The following is a 21,959-nucleotide window of genomic DNA, read 5'->3' on the forward strand; positions in this document are numbered from 1 at the left end:
GCCCGGGGGCTTGTGGCCCAGCGTGCCCCCCAGACCCTGAAGATGCAGTTCCAGAGCGACTGTTCTGTTACGGATCAACAGGTCCACCCTGCCTCATCTCAAGGCACCGAGCATAGGGCTGTGGACTGCAGGCAGCTGGGGTGGTCTGCCCCACTGGCTAGAGAAGGACTCTGACAGAGGGTGGATGGTGGTTTAGGGGGTCATCCCGCTGCAGCTGTTCCATGGCTGTGATGGTGCCTCCACAGCTGCAGAGCAGTGAAATGAGGTCCATGGTGCCAGAGTCCTGATGCTGGGTGTAGAGTCCCCCAGGGGCAGGGCGTGCCTGGCGCAGGGCTGTGCATCTGGGGAGGGTGCCATGTCCAAAGCAAGCCTGCCTGTCGTGCCAGAGAGAAGCCCCACGGAGCTGTCACCGCCAGCACTGCTGCCCCTGGGCAGGTGTGTCCACGCTGACACAATCCAGCTCCCACAGTGTCCCTGCCCAGCACATCCCAACCAGGAGCTCCAAGTGGAGCTAGTGGGACCACGGTGGTTCATCTCACCTCTGTGGAGTGCTGAGCCCTGGCCCACTCACCTGAGCTACTGCAGCCCCACACAGCTGGACAGAGCCATCCCCACGCTGCTGGCACCACCTGGGCTCTGCCAGCGTGGCCTTCATGGAGGGGATTCACTGTTGTCCTCCACCCTCATCCTCCCCACGGTCTGGTTCTGTGCTGAGTACCTGGGGGGCCTCGGGTTCTGCGTGGGGCTCAAACTCTCTACAGCCAGCGGGGTGGGTGCTGAAGATGGCAGGAATTTGCAGCTCTGAGGTGTTGAGCCTCTCGCAGCTCCCTCTGGGGGTGCAGGAGGCTCTCGCTGTCAGCAACGAGTGAGCTGCGAGCGTGGCAAGAGCCATGTGAAATGAGCCACTTGTCCCCAGGAGCAGCCGCCCCAGCGTGGGGCTGCCAGGGCTCGGGGGGCTGAGTCCAGCCCCTGCTGAGGGCTGTGCCCTGCCGCTGCGGGAAGCGGTGCCTGGTGCCAGCCTTCATGCCAGATCACGTCATGGGGGCACGACACCGTGTGCTGCTCTCTGCCACCCCTGTGCCACCTGGGGGGGGACACACCGTGCAGGGGGCCAGGCTGAGCCTCTGTGCCCGCCTCTGCCCCACACTGGCACCTGCACCAGCGCTGGGTGTCAGCTCGGCTACACTGCTGTTAGCTCGGGGGGCTGCTGTGATCAGTGTGGAGAACTCGGGGGGTTGCTCTTGGCAGTGTGGAGAACTCGGGGGGCTGCTCTTGGCAGTGTGGAGAACTCGGGGGGCTGCTGTGATCAGTGTGGAGAACTCGGGGGGCTGCTGTGATCAGTGTGGAGAACTCGGGGGGCTGCTGTGATCAGTGTGGAGCACTCGGGGGGCTGCTGTGATCAGTGTGGAGAACTCGGGGGCTGCTGTAATCAGTGTGGAGCACTCGGGGGGCTGCTCTTGGCAGTGTGGAGAACTCGGGGGGCTGCTGTGATCAATGTGGAGCACTCGGGGGGCTGCTCTTGGCAGTGTGGAGCGCTCGGAGGGAATGCCAGCAGTGTGGATCACTCGGGGGGCTGCCAGCAGTAGTGTGAAGCCCCAGCAGCCACCTCACCATTTGGCAGCGGTGCCGGTGCCCCGACGGAACACCCTGCATCCAGCACGGCGCTGCCGGCTCCGGTGCCTCCATTCTATGACTCACAGGACTTGGCCGGTGCTGCCGCTGCGCTCGGGGCGTCTGCGGCCTCGGCCCCGCGGTTTGACCTCGGCACCGCCCGCTCGGCCCGGGACACTGAGCCGCAGCCAGGCTGGGCCCCCACCCGTGACCCTCCTGTCCCGGAGCTGCCGGTGCTCGGGGTATTCCCACCCCCGCCCAGGGATGCCCCCCATCCCCAGGCGGGTCCCTGCTTGGACGCCGCTGCTCGACGCGGCCGTTCCACCCGGGAACGCGAGGGTTCCACGCCGAGAAGCCGCGGCTCAGCCCGGTACAGCTCACCGAGGGCTCACCGGGGGCTCACCTGTACAGCTCACTGGCCCGGCTCCGGTCACCGGCCCCGGTGCCCCAGCGCGTCCCGGCCGTTCAGCACCGCGGACAGCGGCGGAGAATGAGACTGGAGATGCGGCATAGCCGGGAGAGGGACCGGGAGAGGGACCGGGGAAATCGGGGGACCGGGAAAGCGAGGGTCAGCACTGCCCAAGGCGCCTGCTCTCACCAGCCCCGCGCCTCTTTGGTGGGCGTCAGAAAACCGGAGCGGTGGCTCCCTAACCCGGGGAGAGCGGGCTCTGCCGCCCCGCCCCTCATCCCCGTCCCGCCGCCGGCTGTCCGCTCCCCGCCGCCCGGTGCCCCCCTCCCCCCCGCCCCCGCCGCCCGGTGCGTGCCCGGCGCTGACGTCAGCCCCGGCTCCGGGACCGATATAAGCCCCGGCCGCGCCGCCGGCTCTGCTCCCGCGGGACGGATCGCGCTCGCTCCGCCGCCAGCACCGGCACAACAGGGCACGGGCACAGCGCACCGGGTACGGGACGGGGCATGGGAACCGGGCGGGGACAGCACCGGGGCCGGGGGCGCGCAGAGGGGACGGAACGGGGCGGCCGGGAACGGAGGGGGCTCCGCGCGAGGGACGGTCCCGGGGCCGCCGTTCCCGTCGGGCCCCCGCCGCCGCCCCGGTCTCTGCTGCGGCGCTGAGCCTCGGGCCCCGCAGGTGCAGAGGGACCGAGGATGCGGCGGGCACTGCTCACCCTCCTGCTGCTGCTCGCCCGCCCGCCGCCCGCCGCCGCCCGTCCCGCCACCACCGACGGCTCCGTCCCGGCGGCCGGGACCGGGGCTCAGGACCACCCGCTCTGGCCGCCGCTGGCGCCGCCGCCCCCGGGGCCGTGGCGAGGGCGGCGGGACGAGCCGCCGCTGTCCATCGACCTCACCTTCCACCTCCTGCGGCACCTCCTGCTGCTCGCCCGCGCCCAGAGCCAGCGCGCCCGCGCCGATTCCAATCGCCGCATCCTCGACGCCGTGGGACGCTGATCCCCCCCGGAATTCCCGGATAGCCCGAACCCCCTCTTACCCTGGGGCTGCACCGGCCTCCAGCCACCGCCTCGGGCTCTGCGCTGCAGGACGCACGGCACCAGCACCGGCACCGGCTGAACCCGACTCAGCCCCAGCGCCGGGGCGAGTCGGAGCGGAACCGGCCCCGGGACCGGTCCGCACCGATTTTGTAATAAAACGTGGTGGAAACCCGAGGAGTGAGCGAATGAGGGGTGGGGGCAGCTGGGGCTGTGCAGGGCCAGGGACTGGGCAAACTGGGAACGTGCTCACCGGGAATGGGCTCAGCAGGAATGGAGAATGGGGGGGAGAGGCTCAGTGGGAGCAAGGGAATGGGATCACCAGGAACAGGGAATGGGATCACCAGGAGCAGGGAATGGGATCACCAGAAGCAGGGAATGGGCTCACCAGGAACAGGGAATGGGCTCACCAGGAACAGGGAATGGGCTCACCAGGAACAGGTAATGGGCTCACCAGGAGCAGGGAATGGGATCACCAGGAACAGGGAATGGGATCACCAGGAGCAGGGAATGGGCTCACCAGGAACAGGGAATGGGATCACCAGGAACAGGGAATGGGATCACCAGGAACAGGGAATGGGATCACCAGGAACAGGGAATGGGATCACCAGGAACAGGCTTACCAGCAATGAAGAAGGGATGGGGAAACAGACTCATTCGGAGTACCAGGAAGGGACAAACGGACTCACTGGGAATAGGGAAAGGGCTCACTGGAAAGGGAGAAAGGGCTCAGGAGTAGGAGACAGGATGAGCTGGGCCAGGGCTGAGTAGGAGCACTGGGAGCAAGGCTGTGTGTGCTCTGGGTCAGGAGGTGACACCATGTTCTTCAGGGGGATTGAGATGCTCACAGCCCCCCAGGTGTGGGAGCAGTAGGAAGAAAATGGGGCAGAGGGATGGGAACAGTGGATCCTCACCAGCAGCGAGCCAGGCACATGGGGGCTGCACCCACCTGCCCCAGTGGGGACACGAGCAGGGAAGCAGTCCCTCCCCAGGACGGGGGCAAGGCTGGGAGCTGGGGGAGGATATGGCCACCCATGTGGGAGCACCAGGAGCAGGGGGAAACCTCTGTGGGACACACGGGGCAGCTGAGTGGGTCAGGGCTGGAGTCGTGGAGGGGGAGGGGGGACACTGGGGTGGGCTGTGTTTCAGGCCCCCAACCAAGAGGACAAGCATGAAGCCTTCTGAGGCAGCTGGGGGAGGTTCAGCCTCCCTGTGGGTGGCCCTGGTCCCCACTGGGGGCTCCAACTCGGTCTGTGGAAGGTGCCCCTGCCTGTGGCAGTGGATGGGACCAGATGTCCCTTCCCTAAACCAGCCAGAAATTCTGTGATAACATCCTGATACCTGCTGGAAGGGCAGCATGGCAGGGCTGGAGCAGGAAGCAATATTTTGATGGTGTACCTGGGCAGGACTGCGTGGGGATGTGAGAGCAGTGGAGGTCAGTGCTCAGGGCAGGCAGGAGTGCAGGCAGCACAGAGCTTGATGCCCCTGGCAGGGTGTGCAGCCCTCCGATTTCACGTGAGCTGCTTTCACTGAGCCAGTGGCTCTGGCAGGAGGCTGCTCCAAGGGGCAGAGGAGCTGGGGAGCACGGCCTTTGGGAACGAGCTCAAGGCTGCAGATTCCACCACTCCAGGCCCTGCTCCAGCTGCTCATGCTGTGGATGTTCACTGGGATTTTAAAGGGGAAATTCCACCAGAGCATGAGTACCCTGGAGCTGGAAGGCCAGGCTGGCAGGAAGGGTTGTAGTGGGACAATCCCTCCTAGGAGATACTTATACCAGATTGGACACTGACTTGGACAGCCTGCTTCAGCCAGCCCTGATGAGCAGGGCTGGGGCTGGTGGGGCTCTGGGGGCCTCTTGCCCCTCACACAGCCAGGGGTGCCTTCCCAGCTGGAGGCACCACAACCCCTCTGGGCAGCCTGTTGCAGGCACCCTGTGTGATCAGCCTCGCTGCAAAAAGAAACCCAAACCTTTGGAGGCCAGTTTGTGCCTGTTGCTGCTGGTCCTGTCACTGGGCTCCACTGGGAAGAGCCTGGCTCTTCTGTGTACACAAAGGTACCCCAAAACATTCCAGTTCCTCCTCATGCAGCACATGCTGCAGCCCCTTTGGCATTGCTCTCCTGGACTCCAGATGTCACGTCCTCCTTGCTCCAGGAAGCCCCAGCATGGCCAGGATGCTGCATCCACAGCTCTCCACACCTCACGGAGGGGAGGGCTCCCTCTCTCCCTTCATCCTCCCCAGCCAGTGGGCTGTTGTCCACCTGGATCCGCTGGGAAGGGATGTCACTGCTGCCTCTCTGACTCAGTGTCACCACTGAGGATTTTGTTGTCCCTCATGTCCCTCAGTAGCTGTAGTTGGACGCTTGTGATTGGTAATTACATCATGAACCTTGCAGGCTCGACTAATCTTCTAAGGGAAAGGGAAGAGCACTCCAAGAGCACTGGGCTGGCTGGATGAGAGGCACCAGGATGTCGCCAGCAGGACTGAACAGCACCAGGGGAAAAGGTAATTCTGGCAACAGGAGATCACAATCAGTGGCTCACTGACCACCTACTCAGAATGGACCCCAAGTCAAACTGAGGAAAAAGCTGCACCTGTGGAGGGAGATACACCCAGCAAAGAGGGGTTTGAGTCCTAATTAATAACAGTTCTGTAATTGGTAACAAATGAATGCCGGTTATTTGCTCAAATGTATCAACAGTGTAAGGTTCTGATGCTCAGCCTTGGGGAAACCCTCAGCTCCTGGCTCTGCACTAAGCAGAATAAACCCAGAAATCCCTTGCCTTGATTTGTGGCTTGTCAGTGCACAGCAGGAAGCCCACAGCAGTTTTGGATGACCCAGATGGGATATCCAGAGTGCCCTGCCCCGGCTGACCGGCCGCTCCAGGCAGGACGAGTTCCCGCGCACGCCAACCTCGTGATCGGGTACCGCGGATGAGCAGCCCTGGCACCGGCACAGCCCCTGACTCCATGGCACAACACGATCTGTAGAGGGATTTCCTCGCTGAAGGGGGTGGTTGGAAGTTGCCAGGAGGTAGGATTTTGGGTTTGGGTTCTGCATAAGCTGAAGAAAAGAAGTATTTTGTTTCTACAGTTTGGTGATGCATGTCTTGGATTTTTGATGTTTGCACATGTTTTTCACATGCAGAGCTGGTGATGTGAAAACTGGGATTTGGATGCGTGCATCGGCATGGTGTATGAAACACTGGAAATTCCACAGCTGAAATGGTTCCTCTGCTTCTGTGAAAATTCCACTTTGCTGTCCTCTAGGATGCATCCTGGAGAGTTAGGGTGACCCTAGGATTCAAGATAAATTGAAAAGATACTGTAATCAATGGTTGCCTCATTCTGAATTAAATGATGGTGCAAAAAGGATGGAAAATAGCAGGTCTTTAAAATACAAAACAGTTTTAGAGTTGATGTTACTTTGTAGGAGGCAGAATGAATGGGATGAAGTCCCTGATGTAGATCTGGTTTTCACTTGAAGAACTAATTAATAAAGTAAGAAAAAATATGGTTTAGTATCTTCAAAAATATCAAAATGGAATATGTTCTTTGGGAAATGAAGAAAAGAGGATAAGGGGAAAAATACTTGTTGTATGAGACAAGAAGATAAAAGAGACAAAAACCTCAAGTGCAACTCTTGGCAGCTCCTCCGAAGGAAGGATGAAAGCTGGAGGTGGGCAGTGTGTCTGGAGATGAAACGGTGCCTTTGACACATCCCTCACCTCCAGCAGGATCAGGGAGAAAGGTAAGTTGGTATTACAAACACACCTGGGGCAGCAGAGGGACCGTGTGCAGGTGCTGGTCACACTTCAGACTTGCTGAATCAGAAGCAGAGAGCAGGGTCATCCCACAGAAATCCTGATGGAATGTGTGGAGTGATTAAAACCATGATGTCAATTCATAATCCAAACCAGGAGGACATCCAGGCTCTCCTGGAATATTTGCTTCCCCATGAGGAATGGAAGACAATTTAGAAAAGGCTTGAGAAGAAGGAGTTAGGAAAACAGGATTAGATCAAATGGTTCATGGCAACCCAAATCCTCACAAATTTCATCCTAAAAAGGACCCAGGGTGGGATCTCAACCAGAGTGCTGGTGAGAGTCACTGAAATGATATTAGAAAATTATTTTATTCGGATTGTAAGAGGAAGTGGAGAACCTGAAACGCCTTTCCAAGCTGTACAAAGGGAAGAGGGAGGAAAGCAGTCTCCATTGGCTTTGTATGAAAGGTTGTGTGAAGTGGCTCCCAAAGGGATGGATCCAGATCCAGCAAGAGAAGGGAGCAGGATGCTGTTTAACTGGCTTTTCGTTGGGCAGTTGGCAGCTGGTATTAGAAACTCCAGAACAGAGAAGAAGTGGGGGGGATGGTTATTTCCCAAGTGATACCTGTAAGGATCAGGAAGAGGTAGAAGAGAAGGAGAAGATCCAAGAGAAATTACTGAATCCATTGTCAGGGGCAGGCAATTTCAGGGATGAGAGTGGGGCTGAGGGTGGGGATTAACACCCCTCCAAAAATACCAGGGTGCCTGTTGCAGACAGAAGGGCACTGGGAAAAGGAGCATCCCCAACTTACAAATAGACAGAAGGAAAAATCAGAAGATGCAGAAATTAGGCTGGACTGAGGGGGAACAGAGACATCTCCTGTTTCCCTGGCCAATCCTTTGATTCCAGCTAAACTGGGGAATGAAACAATGGATTTTCTAGTGGATAATGGAGCATTTCATTCTGTAGTTACCGTGAAGAACCTTTAAACAAAACCAGGGAGGAAATTCCTCAGGAGCAGGTAATCCCTCAGACAATTTCACATCCCATGGAATTCACAACTGGGAGCACAAAATGACCCCATCCCTTTCTCTACCTGCCAGAATGTCCTTTTCCCTTGCTGGGGAGGGATTTGCTGTGCCAGCTATGCCAGTCTTCACTGACAGAAGTGGTGATGTGCTAAATGGAGGCCAGAAATCTGGGCACACTGTGGTCAATACCATGAAGGTACTGGGAAACAATCCACTGCTCATGAACAGCTCTTCCCAGAAAACCAGACTGGGAGCTCTCACTCGGGCCCTGGCATTGAGCTGAGGAAAGGAAGTCAATATTTATACCCACTCAAAACCTGCCTTTGGCACAGTCCATGCTCATGGAGCAGCTTGGGAAGAGCAAGGAGTTTTGACCTCACAGGGGAGGTCAGAAAAATATGTAGCTGAAATTCCAAAGATATAGAAAGCAGTTATTCAACCAAAGAACATCACAATAATACATTGCAAAGCCCCCCAGAAACATAATTGAAATATTGTAAAGGAAATAGAAGAGCAGATCCAGCAGTGGAAGAAGCTGCATTGAGGAAACCAAGTTGTGAAGGAGCTTTGATTCCACAAACCTGTGTCGATTAATTTGCAACCAATTATACCAAAGGAGAGACACAATGAGTGGAACAGCTTAACTGTACTAAAAGTAAAGGTGGTGGAAAGCACCTGGAAAGCAACTCTTGGACATAATGGAAATCCAGCTTAAAAGGCTGCATCAAGAGACACACACAGGAGCAGAGGCATCACTGCTTTTAGCAAAAAATTCTTTGGATGCAAGATGCAAAGTTTTGCAGACAGAGTAGTTAAAAAATTATCCTTTGCTGTGTTAATCATCCAAAAATAAGAAAGAAAATACAGGGAGGAAGCACAAAGCAAGGAATAACCTCTGAGAAACACTGGCAAATGGATTTTACAGAATCACCCAGCTGTAATTAATGCAAACATTTATTGGTATTCTTCAACCACTTTTCTGGTTGGCTGGTTGCCAAATAATTGATATGCCTGAAGAAAAGGCCTTGGAAGCTCAAGTCTATCTGTTACAGAATCCTGAACTTGAAGCAGAAATATTAGAGGAAGTGGACAATGCAGGAGGGGCTTGGAATGCAGAATCCACCACTGAACTGGTGTTCTCCAGCCAAGAAGATCTACAGGACACTCCTCTGGAAGAAGCTGATTGCAAACTCTGTGTGGATGGGAGCAGCTTTGTGAGCAGTGGAATCTGGAAAGGCAGGAATGCAGCACTAACTCAGCACGAGGTTACAGGAACCAAAGCTCTGACCCCAAACACCTCGGCACAGAAAGCAGAGCTGACTGCACAGAGCTGACTGACACAGCATTGGAGATCTCACATGAAAAGACTGTAAATATCTGGATGGACTCAAAATTTGCTGTTGGAGTGGTCCATGCCCATGGAGCCATCTGGAAAGAGAGAGAGGGCTGTGAACTTCTAAGGGATCCCCCAGGAAACATGGACAAGAAATACAGAGATTGTTGGAGGGCATGCAGCTACCTCAAAAGATGGCAATAACGCCTTGCAAAGCTCATCCATCCAGAGAAACCCCAGTGAATGTTGGAAATGGCCTGGCTGACAAAGTGGCAGATTTGTTAGGTCCTGAAAATAGCCCTGAAGGATGGTGGATTCCATCCACAGGCAGCAATTCCCCAACGCCTTGTGGGGATTATGGCAGAGGAACAGCACAGGGGAACTCACTGGAAATAGAGACTCTGGCAGAAGCACTGAAGCCTCAAGTTTTGAGCACAGAGATAACTGTTGGGAAGGTAGAATTAGAAAGAAATTATAAATATGACTCTTTAGCCAGAAAGGCTAAGGAAGAAATACAAATGAAAGTACGGTTTGAATAATTCAAAGAAACCGGTCTGGTATGCCAGAACACATTCTTTCCTGCAATAAAACCAAGCTGAGACCCCTCTCCCCAGCCTTATAAGGAAAGGTCTGAAGGACCCTGAGATAACTAAAAATATGCAAAAGCAGCGATTTCTATAGGTCACACACAAATGTTATTGTATTAGTATATTTAGAAAGATTGGTTAGTAAAGGAATAGAATATTCAAAGGTATAGGTTATATAAGTAATTGTAAAGGAGAGCTCGGCCCTTTTTCCCCAGCCCTCTCACTTCTGTTCTGTTACTCTCTTTCTTAGCAATCTTAAGTCTTAAACTCATGTATTCATATTTTACCCTCTTTTGTATTGTTCTCTCTGAGCCTGCTTTGAGCTCTATCTGCTGGCTCACAGCAGAGCTCTCTCTCCCCCACGCCCTGAAATAAACTCCTGACACCTAACTCGGCTATATAATAAATATAATAAACTCGGCTATAGAGGACTCTGCCGTGTCTCGGACCGTCCATCCCGAAGCGTCTCTTACAGATAACTCTATAAAAAGCATCATTAGAAAGTGCCAAACCTGTTTAAAGAACAATATGTGCCAAATCAGAAGGACCACACCCAGGACTGTCAGGAGAGACAGATGTCTGTGACTTAATCTTGTGCCAGCTAATGCTTCCTTATTTACCTATATTAGTGATTAATATGTACTAGCCAATATCTTAGTTTTGAGAACAAGGATTGTGTGTCAGAACAAAGAATGATAAGAGAAGTACCTCATAACCCAACACATATTTAAAATGCTCTCAAAGAGAACAGATCCATCAGAAGATCTGGAACCATACCAAAATAAGTCCTCAGAAATTATTAGCATATATGCTTGTGTTCAGGAGATGTGATCAATATATATTCTCTTCAGGAATACCTGGTCTGTGAAGTTACTGGCCATGCATGCTTTGAGGAGGATTTCCCATGCATCCAGCACTCCTAATAAAACAATGTTCACTTTCTAACCTAGCAAATTGGTTGGAGAGTTTATTTCCCAGTTTTCTGTGACACCAGGGCTTTCCCCTGTTGCACCAACCAGAGCAGAGAAGTGATCAGGGTTTCTTCAAAGAAACAATACTCAGACTGGATGTCCCAGAAGGAATTTCTACAGATGATGAACCCTACTTTATAGCATAAATTGTGCAAGAAGTGTCCAGATTTTCACAGTATACTGGGGAGCTACTCACCTCATGGATCCCACAGTCCAGTGGGAAGACAGAAAGGACGAATCAGACAATAAAGAAACAAATATCCAAGTCACAACGAAAGGCTCGAGTGGAGCACCATCTTTGGCTCTTAACGAGTTTGTGTCGGTCCCCAGGTCAAAGCAGGAATGAGAACTTTGGAAATGCCATAGTGGAAGGCATAACCTTGTAACCACACGTGGAGATCAGGTGTGTGCAAGGAGACAAGCAGAGACAAATGTCCAATTTCTCCTTCACAGCCTTTATCCTCATTCACAGGTTTTTGAATTGGAGGCCCCACCCTTCCCTTGGGTACCCTGGACAGTCTTTTCAATCTGGAGAAGCGTTTGAGGATGAAAGGAAGAGACTCTACAAGAAAGGTGGGAAGGTGCTTTCCCAGAAGTGTTAAGGAAAAACACTGCAGTGAAAAGGACAGGAATCAACTCTTGGATCTCTTGCTTGTGTGAAAAGGCTCCCTGAGTCCGGACAAGACACATGGAATTCACACCAAACTGGAAACCTGAAGTTCCAACTGACTGAGGACATAGAAGTATGTTCTTCAATTTTTTTAATCTGTTTATGTAAATTAATTTTTCAAGTGAAGTACTTATATAATATGTTGTTACTTTATGGTGATCCATTATCAAATATGTTGTTACTTTACAGCTTGTCCAATTGATGGGGAAAATTCAAACACAAGCAGTAAAACTGCTGGGTTTCCCAGTGTCACAATCAATGAAGGACCCTTTGGATCGGGGAATTTTAATCTTAGATTTAAATCTGATATTGCTCCTTAAGTCTCAAAACCCTGTGAGGATTTTCCATGGGGTTTAACATAAGCCCAGAGGAAGGTAATTTTCATGTGTGTGATGGATTGACCGTGGCTGGGCAGCAGGTGCCCACCAAAGCTGCCCCATCACTCTCCCCTCCCTTGGACAGGGAAGAGAAAATGTAAGAACAGCTCATGGCTCAGGACAAGGACAGAGGAAGCTCACTGATTACTGCTGTGGGCAAAGCAGGCTTGGATTGGGAAAATTAATGTATCCAATCAAATCAGAGTAGGGTAACAAGAAGTAGAACAAAATCTAAGAGCACCTTCCCCTCACCCCTCCCTCCATCCCAGGCTTAGCTTTATTCCCCATCCTCCCCCTCTTCCCTTCCAGCGGTGCAGTGAGACAGGAATGGGGTTACAGCCGGTTCACCCCGTGGTTCTGCCACTGCTTCCTTCTTAGGGAGAGGAGTTCCTGCCCTGTGCCAGCGTGGGAGGGAGGCAGTCCTCTGCAGGCTCCTCCAGCATGAGTCCTTCCCGTGTCCTGTGGGCTGTGGCTGCTCACAAACTGCTCCACTGGGTGTCCCTTCCATGGGACAGTCCCCAGGAACTGTCCCCAGCAGGGTCACAGGTCCTGCCAGCAAACCTGCTCCAGCATGGGCTCCTCTCCCCACGGGTGTGAAGGTCCCTGCCAGGACCTTGCTCCAGCATGGGCTCCTCTCCCCACGGCTCTGAAGGTCCCTGCCAGGACCTTGCTCCAGCATGGGCTTCCCATGGGGTCACAGACTCCTGTGGGCACCCAGCTGCTCTGGCGTGGGCTCCTCCAGGGCCTGGGGAGGGTCTCTGCTGTCCCTGTGTGTCCCCACAGGCTGTAGCTGTGTCTCTGCTGTCCCTGTGTGTCCCCACAGGCTGTAGCTGTGTCTCTGCTGTCCCTGTGTGTCCCCACAGGCTGTAGCTGTGTCTGTGCTGTCCCTGTGTGTCCCCACAGGCTGTAGCTGTGTCTGTGCTGTCCCTGTGTGTCCCCACAGGCTGTAGCTGTGTCTGTGCTGTCCCTGTGTGTCCCCACAGGCTGTAGCTGTGTCTGTGCTGTCCCTGTGTGTCCCCACAGGCTGTAGCTGTGTCTCTGCTGTCCCTGTGTGTCCCCACAGGCTGTAGCTGTGTCTCTGCTGTCCCTGTGTGTCCCCACAGGCTGTAGCTGTGTCTCTGCTGTCCCTGTGTGTCCCCACAGGCTGTAGCTGTGTCTCTGCTGTCCCTGGGTCCCCACAGACTGTAGCTGGGTCTGTGCTGTCCCTGTGTGTCCCCACAGGCTGCAGCTGTGTCTCTGCTGTCCCTGGGTCCCCACAGGCTGTAGCTGTGTCTCTGTTGTCCCTGTGTGTCCCCACAGGCTGTAGCTGTGTCTCTGTTGTCCCTGTGTGTCCCCACAGGCTGTAGCTGTGTCTCTGCTGTCCCTGGGTCCCCACAGGCTGTAGCTGGGTCTGTGCTGTCCCTATGTGTCCCCACAGGCTGTAGCTGTGTCTCTGCTGTCCCTGTGTGTCCCCACAGGCTGTAGCTGTGTCTCTGCTGTCCCTGTGTGTCCCCACAGGCTGTAGCTGTGTCTCTGCTGTCCCTGTGTGTCCCCACAGGCTGTAGCTGGGTCTGTGCTGTCCCTGTGTGTCCCCACAGGCTGTAGCTGTGTCTCTGCTGTCCCTGGGTCCCCACAGGCTGTGGAACAATCCCTGCTCCAGCACTTGGAGCACCTCTTTTCGTTCCTTCTGCACTGACCTGGGAGGCTCCAGGGCTGCTGCTCTCACACCATCCTTCCTCTCTGGCGGCAATTACCTCTAGACAAGAACTCTTTTTCCTTCTTTAAATACATTATCCCTGAGGTGCTACTGCCGTCACTGATGGGCTCTGCCTGGGCCAGCAGCAGGTCCATCCTGGAGCTAGCTGGCTTTGGCTCTCCTGGACATGGGGGAAGCCTCTGTCAGCTTCTCACAGAGGTTGCCTCTGTCATCTCCCCACTATCAAAACCTTGCCACACAAACCCAACACAAACCAAATAAAATGGACAAAATTCCACAAATAGGGCATAGAGTTGGGTAAGTGATGACAGTAGGTGGACAACCCACCTGCCTTTGGGGGGGAAAGTGAAAAGACATTCTTTAGGAATGTTAACATTGTGCCCCTTATGGAGAAAAAGGCCTTTGGAAGCACACTTGTGGAGAAGAGTAAATAAATAATGATGCTTCTTGGAGCCAGCCTTGAACAGCAGCTGGAGCAGGCTGCATGTTAGAGTCCATGCACAGATCACCTCTTCCTGAAATCTCAGGTGGGGGTACAATTTAATTTTAATTTAAGCAGATGCATCAGCAGCTGCCAGGGAGCTGCCTGGAGGCCAGGCTGGCTTGGGAGGGCAGTGGCAGGTGAGGAGCATCTGGGCACAAAGCACGAGGAAGAAAATTGCCTGAAACAGAAGAGAGCTACGGTGGGGCTCTCCTGAGGCATCTCAAGCACTGGGCTGGCACCTTTGGCACCCAGCTGAGGTCTCAGTCACCTCTGGAGGGTGACAGCGACAAGGCAACATCCCTGAGGAGGGGAGGGAAAGGCAAATGCTGCTTCCAGGAATGTCTGGTGCAGGCATGGAGAAAGCACAGCCCCCCAGGCTCCCCAGGGATCACCCCAGCCTCCCAGGCGCGTTTCTGGTGTGTGAAGGAGCAGATGCTGGCGGGGCGCAGCTGGGCTGGGCCCCGGGGTTGATCCACCGGCAGCAGCATCGCCTGTGCTTCAGCAGGAGAGCAGAGCTGCCCCGTCTGTCACCACCCCCCGGGACCTCGCCCGCAGCCCCCAGCCCCGGTGCCCGGCTGCCGGTGGCCCACAGGGCTCGGGCCTCGCTGTCCCCTGGCTGGGCAGGCTGTGGCAGCCGGGACATCCCCGGCGGAGCCCAGGAACGGGGCCCCGAGCAGCCCGAGGAGCCCGGCCAAGCATCACCGGCCGAGCATCACCGGCCGAGCATCACCGGATCACCGGCCGAGCAGCACCGGCCGAGGATCACCGGCCGAGCAGCACCGGATCACCGGCCGAGCAGCACCGGCCGAGCATCACCGGCCGAGCAGCACCGGCCGTGCCGCCATGGCGACCGCACGGCCCGGGTGACGCAGCCACCGCGGCCACCGAGCTCCCGGGGGAGCCGGCGGGCTCCGGCAGCCGAGAGTGTGTGTGCTCAGCCAGCTCATCCCGACAGCGTCTGCCCCCAGAACCCCGGGGACGGCGCCGCTGCGGACACCCGGGCGGGGCGGGGGGCGCGGAGGAGGGCGGGGGGCAGAGCCCGGGTGGCACTGGGGCTCTGGGGCTTTGGGATGGGCTCCGGGTGGCACTGGGGCTCTGGGGCTTTGGGATGGGCTCCGGGTGGCACTGGGGCTCTAGGGTGGGCTTTGGGATGGGCTCCGGGTGGCACTGGGGCTCTAGGGTGGGCTTTGGGATGGGCTCCGGGTGGCACTGGGGCTCTGGGGCTTTGGGATGGGCTCCGGGTGGCACTGGGGCTCTAGGGTGGGCTCTGGGGTGGGCTCCGGGTGGCACTGGGGCTCTGGGGTCTCGGCCCCTTGCCTGAGGTCCTGGGGACACTGCTGGGGTGATGGGGCAGGGGCTGGACCCTGTGGGGCCGGTGCAGAGCTGGTCTGGGGCACCCCCCGCCTCCACCCCACCCACACACCACACGAGAACGTGTCACACACTTTTAATGTTGTAGAGGGGCAGCGCCCATTTGGGGAATCCCAGCAGCAGGGATGGAGCTCGACTGAGAGTGCCAGGGATGGCCACAGCCGGGGCGGGGGTGACAGAGACAGCCACAGCTGAGGGCGTGCCAGCGCTACCCCACGGCTTCACCTCAGTGCTGACCTGTGCAGAAAAGAAGCCTCAGCCCTGTGACCCCGGGCCCCCTTCCCACTCCCTGCAGCAGGAAGACAGGGACGGCCTGGGAGGAGCCTGAGGTGTGACCTTCCATCCACATCCTCATCCCCATTCCCAGGAGGTGTCTCCTCTGCCCCATGGCACCCCATGGCTGTGCCCATCTCACTCCCCATCAGAGTCTCACCGTGGGGAGAACTCGCTGGTTTCTGCCTCGGCCCCACATCTGCAGAGGAAGCAAGACAGAGACAGGGATACCCCAGGACCCTGATGGACCCGTGCTGCCACACGTGGGCCATGGCACAGCCAAGCAGGCATGGCACTGGGCATGGCACTGGGCATGGCACTGGGCAGTCAGGGCATGCACCCACCTTCAGCAGCTTCAGGCACCTCCAGGCCGTCCAGCCGGTCCTCATCTGTTGTGGCCTCACTGCCGTCCCCGGGTCCATCACCCTCATCCTCGCCCAGTGGCTCTGTGGGCAGGGGACAGCTCAGGTGGGACCTTCCCTCCCTCCTGCACTATGGGGATACACCAGGACATGCCAGGAGGGAGGTGACCAAGCAGGACACTCCAGGATGTTCCCAGGAGGAGTGTGACCTGCCCAGTGTGGAAACCAGGGAGAGTCTGGGGCAAGACTGACCCTCCAGGGTCCCTGGGTGGTGCTACAGGTGGAGGTCACATCCACAGTACCGTGTGGGATCCCCACACAGGGCATGTGGCGAGGGAGGCTCTGCTTCTCTGAGGCCTGGGTGCCCCAGGCAGTCCCGGTGCCCCCTCGGGACAGCAGCAGTTTCCCCAGTGCAGGCACCTGTCTGGAACTCGATGGTCCTCAGCATCTCAGCCACGTAGTCCACGTTGATGGAGAAGTGGTCCATATTCTCGTAGCCGGGCTCAGGGCGGCTGCTCATTGATGCCTTGGACATGTCTGTGATCCTGCAGGGCAGAGACCCCGGGAGCTGCAGGGTCCAGCACCCAGAGGCCACCAGGCAAAGGCCTTTTCCCCCCATACTCCCCACTTACTTTTTCAGGAGTTCCTTGGAGTGCTGTGAAGGAAAGCAAAGGGAGATCAGTGTCTCCTGGACATCACCCCCACCACAGGCCCACCCCTGTGCATCCCACCCAGGGGCATCCACAGATCCTTCTGGGTGAGCACAGCCACCGGGAACCATGGCACTACCACCCAGCCCTGGGGCAGTCCCAGCTCCCCTGTCCCCTCCTCTCCCTGCTCCCCTGGCAGGACCTGCAGGTACACGGCCATCTGGGGCTCCTCCATGGCCTGGATGGCTGACTCCACCAGTTTGGAGGAGGCCTCCAGGTGGTCTCCGTACTGGCGGATGAGCCCACGGACACGCTGCAGCTTGGCCTCCTGCTCGGCTGCGATGCTCTGCAGCAGCTCCTTCTTCCGCTCCTCCAGGATCCCGTACAGCGCATCAAACCGCAGCCCCACGTGCTGCTTCTGCCGCCGGCCGTTCTCCTGTGGGGCGGGAGGCCCTGCTGCAGCGTGTCCCCAGGGCTGGGCTCTCCCAGCGCCACCACATCCCTCCCCTGGCACAGCCCCAGTTGGGACCCGCAGTCCCAACCTCGATGGTGTGGCAGATCTCCTCCATCTGTGTGATGATGGCCTGGATCCGGTCGTTCCCCGCCACCAGCATGGCGATGCCGTCGCTGAGCTCACTCTGGGAGTAGAGGGCACGGGCGTGAAGGTGGCTGTGGGGGTACCCTCGGCCCCCCAAAACCCCAGGGGCTCCCCACCTTCTGGCGCTGGTAGACGGCCGGCAGCGGAGCCACCTCGCAGTCCTTGTGTGCCCCGAACACCTTGCACAGGGAGCAGGTGGGCGCCTCGCAGCGCAGGCAGTAGATGTTGATCCTCTCATCCTCGTGCTCCTCACACATGAGGTGCTGCTCGGCCTTGGCATGAAGGGGTCTACAAGGGGGTTGGGGGTGTCAGATAGACACCCTGGCCCCCAGAGACACCCCAGCTGCAGAGACAGCGCCAGCCCCAGGACCTGCCCAGCCCTGGAGACACCTCTGGCTCCCAGGGACCCTCCAACCCCAGGGACATTCCTGGCACCAGGAATACCTCTGGTGCTGGAGACACCCCCAGCCCCAGGAGTATTTTCTGGCCCTGGGTGGGCCCCATGACCGCCCAGTTCCTGCCGGGATCCCACTCCAGCCCTCTCGGTGGGCTCGCCTCCCCCCGCCGCGGGGTCCCCGCGCCTCCGGACCGGGCCGACTCCTGCTTGTAGATGTCGATGATGTTCTCCACGAGCAGGTTCCGCTGCAATCCGTACACCCCGTGCCGGTCCAGCACCACCTCGTGCCGGCACGACGGACACCGGAACCGGCCGCCCGACGGCACGGCGCTGGAGCCCCGTGACTGCCACAGCGGGTTGGAGGCCTGGGGGGTACGCGAGGGGTCAGGGCGGCGGCACCCCGCACCCCCGGCACCCCCGGTATCACGGCACCCCGGCACCCCCGATACCCCCGGTACCCTCGGTATCCCGGCACCCCCGGCACCCCCCGCACCCCGGCACCCCTGGTATCCCGGCAATTCCCGTCCGCACGGATCTGCGCCCCACAGCCCCCCGGCACAGAGACAGAGATGGAGACGGGCAAGAGCACGGACACAGGTGTGGACACAAACAAGGGCACGCACACGGCCCTTCACCGGGCCCGTTCACCGGGCCCGTTCACCGTCGCCGGCACCGAGCGCAGCCCGGCCCGCCGGCTGATCCCGCAGCCGGGATTCCCGGTGCCAGAGCCACACCAGGCCCCGGCTGTGAAGAGGACCCCGGTGTTCCTAGTGCCGCCTGCCCCTGCGCCTCGCTGGCCGGGGATCCCGGGATAACGGGGCCACCACCCGCCGGAGTGGGGTCCTAAGGATGGAATTCCCGGTGCCTCCCCCGCCCCCACCGGCGGGTCCCACCTGGAAAACGTCGTTGGCGCACTTGCGGCAGAGGTTGTGCTGGCAGGGCAGGATGACCACAGGTTTGGAGAACATCTCCAGGCAGATGGGGCAGATGAGCTGCTTCTCCAGGCTCTCCATGCTCCTCGCCTCCGCCAGAAGCGGCTTCAGCCCCACGGCGAAGTTCATGGCCGCGGTCCCGGCCCGTCCCGGCCCGACCCGGCTCTGTCCCGCGGCTCCGCTCCGGCCGCCCGGTGCCCGCTTTGTTTCGGCCCCGGCTCCGGCCCCGCCGCTAATTTTAGCGGCCCCCGCCCCGCCAGCCGCAGCTGTCGGCGGCGTCGGGTGACACTGAGTCACCATTCCTGCCCACCCCTGGGCACCGGCTGGTCCCGGGACCCGCTGATCCCCTGCCACCGAGTTTCGGGACTCGCTGATCCCTGCCCGGAGAGGAGGAGCGGCCGGGGCTCCGGGGGAGCAGGGCTGGCAGTCATGTTGAGGAGCGTGTGCCTCCCGCTGGAGGCAGCGGGGCTGGGGGAGGCTGGGGTCCCCCAGACCCCACAGCCCCAGCCCAGTGCCACCCCCCCGAACAGCAGGGTGCAGGGGCTGGTGCCAGGACACCCCCATCCTCACTCACCCTGCCACCCTGTCTATATTTAGGGAGTGAGGCAGAGCCCATGCAGCTGCAGGCAGAGGCGGTGACCAGAGACGGGAAGAAAGGGCAAGCGGCTCACTGAGTCCCCCTCCGTGTCATCCCTGCCAGTCCCGGCCCTGCGCAGGGCCACGGCTCCCAGAGAGCAGGGCAGGAGCAGGGGTGGGGCTGGGCAGTGGGGAGCAGGGCTCCAGGGCTGCAGCAGCAAGGAGTGGGAAGAGCAGAGCCTGTGGGAGTCAGCAGCAGAGGACAGAGTGGGTGACAGTAAACGAGTGACATTCACTCGACAGGACCACTCCACAGAGGACAGTGCCCACGCCACGCCCCAGCCAGTCCACCACCCTGCAGGATCCATGGGCACAGCCCCCAGCGTGGACAACACCAGGCAGAGGCACATCCTGCTGCTGAGTGTTCCAGCAGCCCTGGACAGAGCCCAGGCACACACACACGCCCCTCCCATCAGCCTTTAATGGTGCCCACAAAAACCCAGACAACCTCTGCCAGAGGGCAGAGGAAAGGGGTACAGATAGAAGCACCCCGACCCCACAGCAGCGTTTGGCACCCAGCACCCATCGGGAGGGTTCAGAGGGGGCAGCGGGCTCAGCCCAGCCCCAGAGGTTACAGTGCTAATGGTCTTGGACGCGCTCAGCTCCCTCGCGCGAGCTGCGGAGCTCGGCCCGGAGCATCTCTGTTTGTGCCTGGTGCTCGGTGCCCGACGTGGACACAGGCAAGGCACTAAAGGGGGCCACAGCAGCATGGGCTCCAGGCCACTGCCACCACCAGTGCTGGGACACAGGGGCATTGCCCTGGAGCTCGAGCAGGGGCCCGGGAGCCTGTGCATTGATGCTGGCCAAATTAACCTGAGATTCTATCCCTCCCGAGGCTGATGAGCCCGGGGGGCGGGACCATGGTCCCAGAAAGTGACAGTCCTAAAGGAGAACTCCTGTCCCGAGTCCTGGGGGAGTCGGCGGGATGGGACCAGCCTCAGGCATCACTCCTGGTGCTGGCTGGTAGTGGCTCCGTGCCGGCAGGCGGGGGCTGTGCCACAACAGGGATCTGAGGACCTGGAAAGGAAGAGCTGCGGATCAGTGGCTCGGCCCCATCCTGCCAGTGAGCAGCAATCTCAAAACATCCCCGCAAGGGCTCCCACAGCCCTGGCCAGTGCAGAGCCGTGTGGGAGTGCCCCGACACCACAGAAATCTGCAGGAGTCACTCAGCCCCACTGACCCCAGTATGGCCAGTGCCAGGGAACAGAGCCGGCCCGGAGCACAGCCGCTCTTCCCGTGCTCTGAGCCCCAAAGGGCACCCGCCCAAGGGTCTCTAAGCTTCAGGCCTGTTCAGGGGGCCTTTGTCCAAAGGGAAGGACAAGGTGTACCCACAGTCCGTGCAGTGGCTCCCTCTGTCACTGTCACTGTCACCAGCCCTGGCCCACACTGGAAACACTGAGGGCTGGCTGGAAACAAGAGGTGCAGCTAAAACCAACCCAAGGCCTGAGTCAGAACTCTGTCCCCACATGAGATGGGACATAGGGACACCCCAGAGCCCCCACAAAGCAAACATAGGTGCTCCTAGCTGCTGGCCTCCAGCCTGACTTACCGCTGTCCTCTGCGCCCATCTGTGCCTCCAGGTCCTTGGGGTCCACGTACTTGTAGGACTCATCCTCCTTGGGTTGGCAGCACGTCCCACAGCAGAAGAAGCAGCAGCAGCAGCAGCAGCAGCAGGTGAGGGCACCGCAGCACAGCACCAGTGCCTGCATCAGGGGCAGACACACTGAGCTCACTCAAATCCCTGACCCATTCACACCAGTCCTGCAACCCCACTCAAACCACCAGCCTGCCAGGACATCAAACCACTAAGCTTAGCTGACCCGCCAGCCCCACGGATGCCGGATGATGCCGGGCTCACCTGGAACCACCACTTGGACATGAGGAAGTAGTGCCGGACCGCATCATCCCCGAACTGCTCGGCCACGTAGAGGCCGAGGGAGCCGTACTGGTCATACAGGCGGCGCTTGTCCGCGTCGCTCAGCGTGGCGTGGGCGCTGTTGATCTCCTTGAACCGCTCGGCTGCCGCCGGGTCATCGGGGTTCTTGTCCGGATGGTATTTGAGAGCCAGCTTCCTGCGGGGTGCAGCGGGGGGATCCAGCTCAGGTCACAGCCCCGCTCCCCGGGACAGACCCCGGGACAGACCCAGACCCCCGGCACGGAACCGGGACCCCCGGCACGGAACCGGGACCCCCGGCACGGGATTACGGTCTCGTTTCCGAGAACCGACCCTGACGGCCGGGATGGGACCAGGACCATCCGGACGAGATCCCGGCCGCGCTGGGAGGACGGACCCTCACGCCCGGGCTCCCAGGACGACCCCGCGGCCCCGCCGGACCCCCCCGTACCGATAGGCCTTCTTGATCTCCTCGGGGGAGCTGCCCTTCTGCAGCCCCAGCACCCGGTACAGGCTCTCCCCGACCCGGGACAGCTTCCGCTGCGGCCGCGGGGGCTCCGCCATGGCCGAGCCGAGGGTGGCGGGGTCGGACGGGACGCGGCACCGAGCGCCACGGCCCTGCCCGCGCCCGCCGCCGCTTCCGCCCGCGCCGCCGCCGCTCTGCGCCTGCGCCGCCCGGGACACGGGACAGCGGGGACAGGACACGGGACAGCGGGGACAGGCGGCACCGGGACAGCGGGAACAGCGGGGACAGCGGACAGCCCGCCCCGGGACAGCGGGACAGAACACGGGACAGCGGGGACAGCCCGCCCGGGACAGGGGGAACAGCGGGGACATCGGGGACAGCGGGACAGGCGGCACCGGGACACTGGGACAGGGGA

The 21,959-nt window shown here is 59.1% G+C and overlaps 3 protein-coding genes and 1 long non-coding RNA gene across 4 annotated transcripts; 2 read left to right on the forward strand and 2 right to left on the reverse strand.

The window, feature by feature from the left end:
* The first annotated feature begins 124 nt into the window (after window positions 1–124).
* Window positions 125–3,286, forward strand: UCN (urocortin). Its single transcript, XM_058834230.1, has one exon. The coding sequence runs from the start codon at window positions 2,713–2,715 to the stop codon at window positions 3,010–3,012; it is 300 nt and encodes a 99-aa protein (XP_058690213.1). The 5' UTR covers window positions 125–2,712; the 3' UTR covers window positions 3,013–3,286.
* Window positions 3,287–4,257: 971 nt separating this feature from the next.
* On the forward strand, window positions 4,258–11,548 carry LOC131576989 (uncharacterized). The gene is made up of 2 exons (XR_009277125.1): window positions 4,258–7,149; window positions 11,211–11,548. It is a non-coding gene; the product is annotated as an uncharacterized LOC131576989 (long non-coding RNA).
* A 3,848-nt stretch (window positions 11,549–15,396) lies between these two features.
* Window positions 15,397–19,203, reverse strand: TRIM54 (tripartite motif containing 54). Its single transcript, XM_058835027.1, has 10 exons — window positions 18,510–19,203; window positions 17,809–17,981; window positions 17,336–17,507; window positions 17,164–17,259; window positions 16,824–17,057; window positions 16,604–16,626; window positions 16,392–16,516; window positions 15,954–16,055; window positions 15,770–15,808; window positions 15,397–15,573 (listed from the first exon to the last, which is right to left on the reverse strand). The coding sequence occupies exons 1-10, from the start codon at window positions 19,110–19,112 to the stop codon at window positions 15,563–15,565; spliced, it is 1,578 nt and encodes a 525-aa protein (XP_058691010.1). The 5' UTR covers window positions 19,113–19,203; the 3' UTR covers window positions 15,397–15,562.
* Window positions 19,204–19,305: 102 nt separating this feature from the next.
* DNAJC5G (DnaJ heat shock protein family (Hsp40) member C5 gamma) lies at window positions 19,306–21,930 on the reverse strand. The gene is made up of 4 exons (XM_058835028.1): window positions 21,530–21,930; window positions 21,043–21,256; window positions 20,734–20,887; window positions 19,306–20,201 (listed from the first exon to the last, which is right to left on the reverse strand). The coding sequence occupies exons 1-4, from the start codon at window positions 21,913–21,915 to the stop codon at window positions 20,122–20,124; spliced, it is 834 nt and encodes a 277-aa protein (XP_058691011.1). The 5' UTR covers window positions 21,916–21,930; the 3' UTR covers window positions 19,306–20,121.
* Window positions 21,931–21,959: the final 29 nt, after the last annotated feature.

The sequence above is a fragment of the Poecile atricapillus genome, chromosome 3, assembly GCF_030490865.1.
Source record: "Poecile atricapillus isolate bPoeAtr1 chromosome 3, bPoeAtr1.hap1, whole genome shotgun sequence".
NCBI classification, from domain to species: Eukaryota; Metazoa; Chordata; class Aves; order Passeriformes; family Paridae; genus Poecile; species Poecile atricapillus.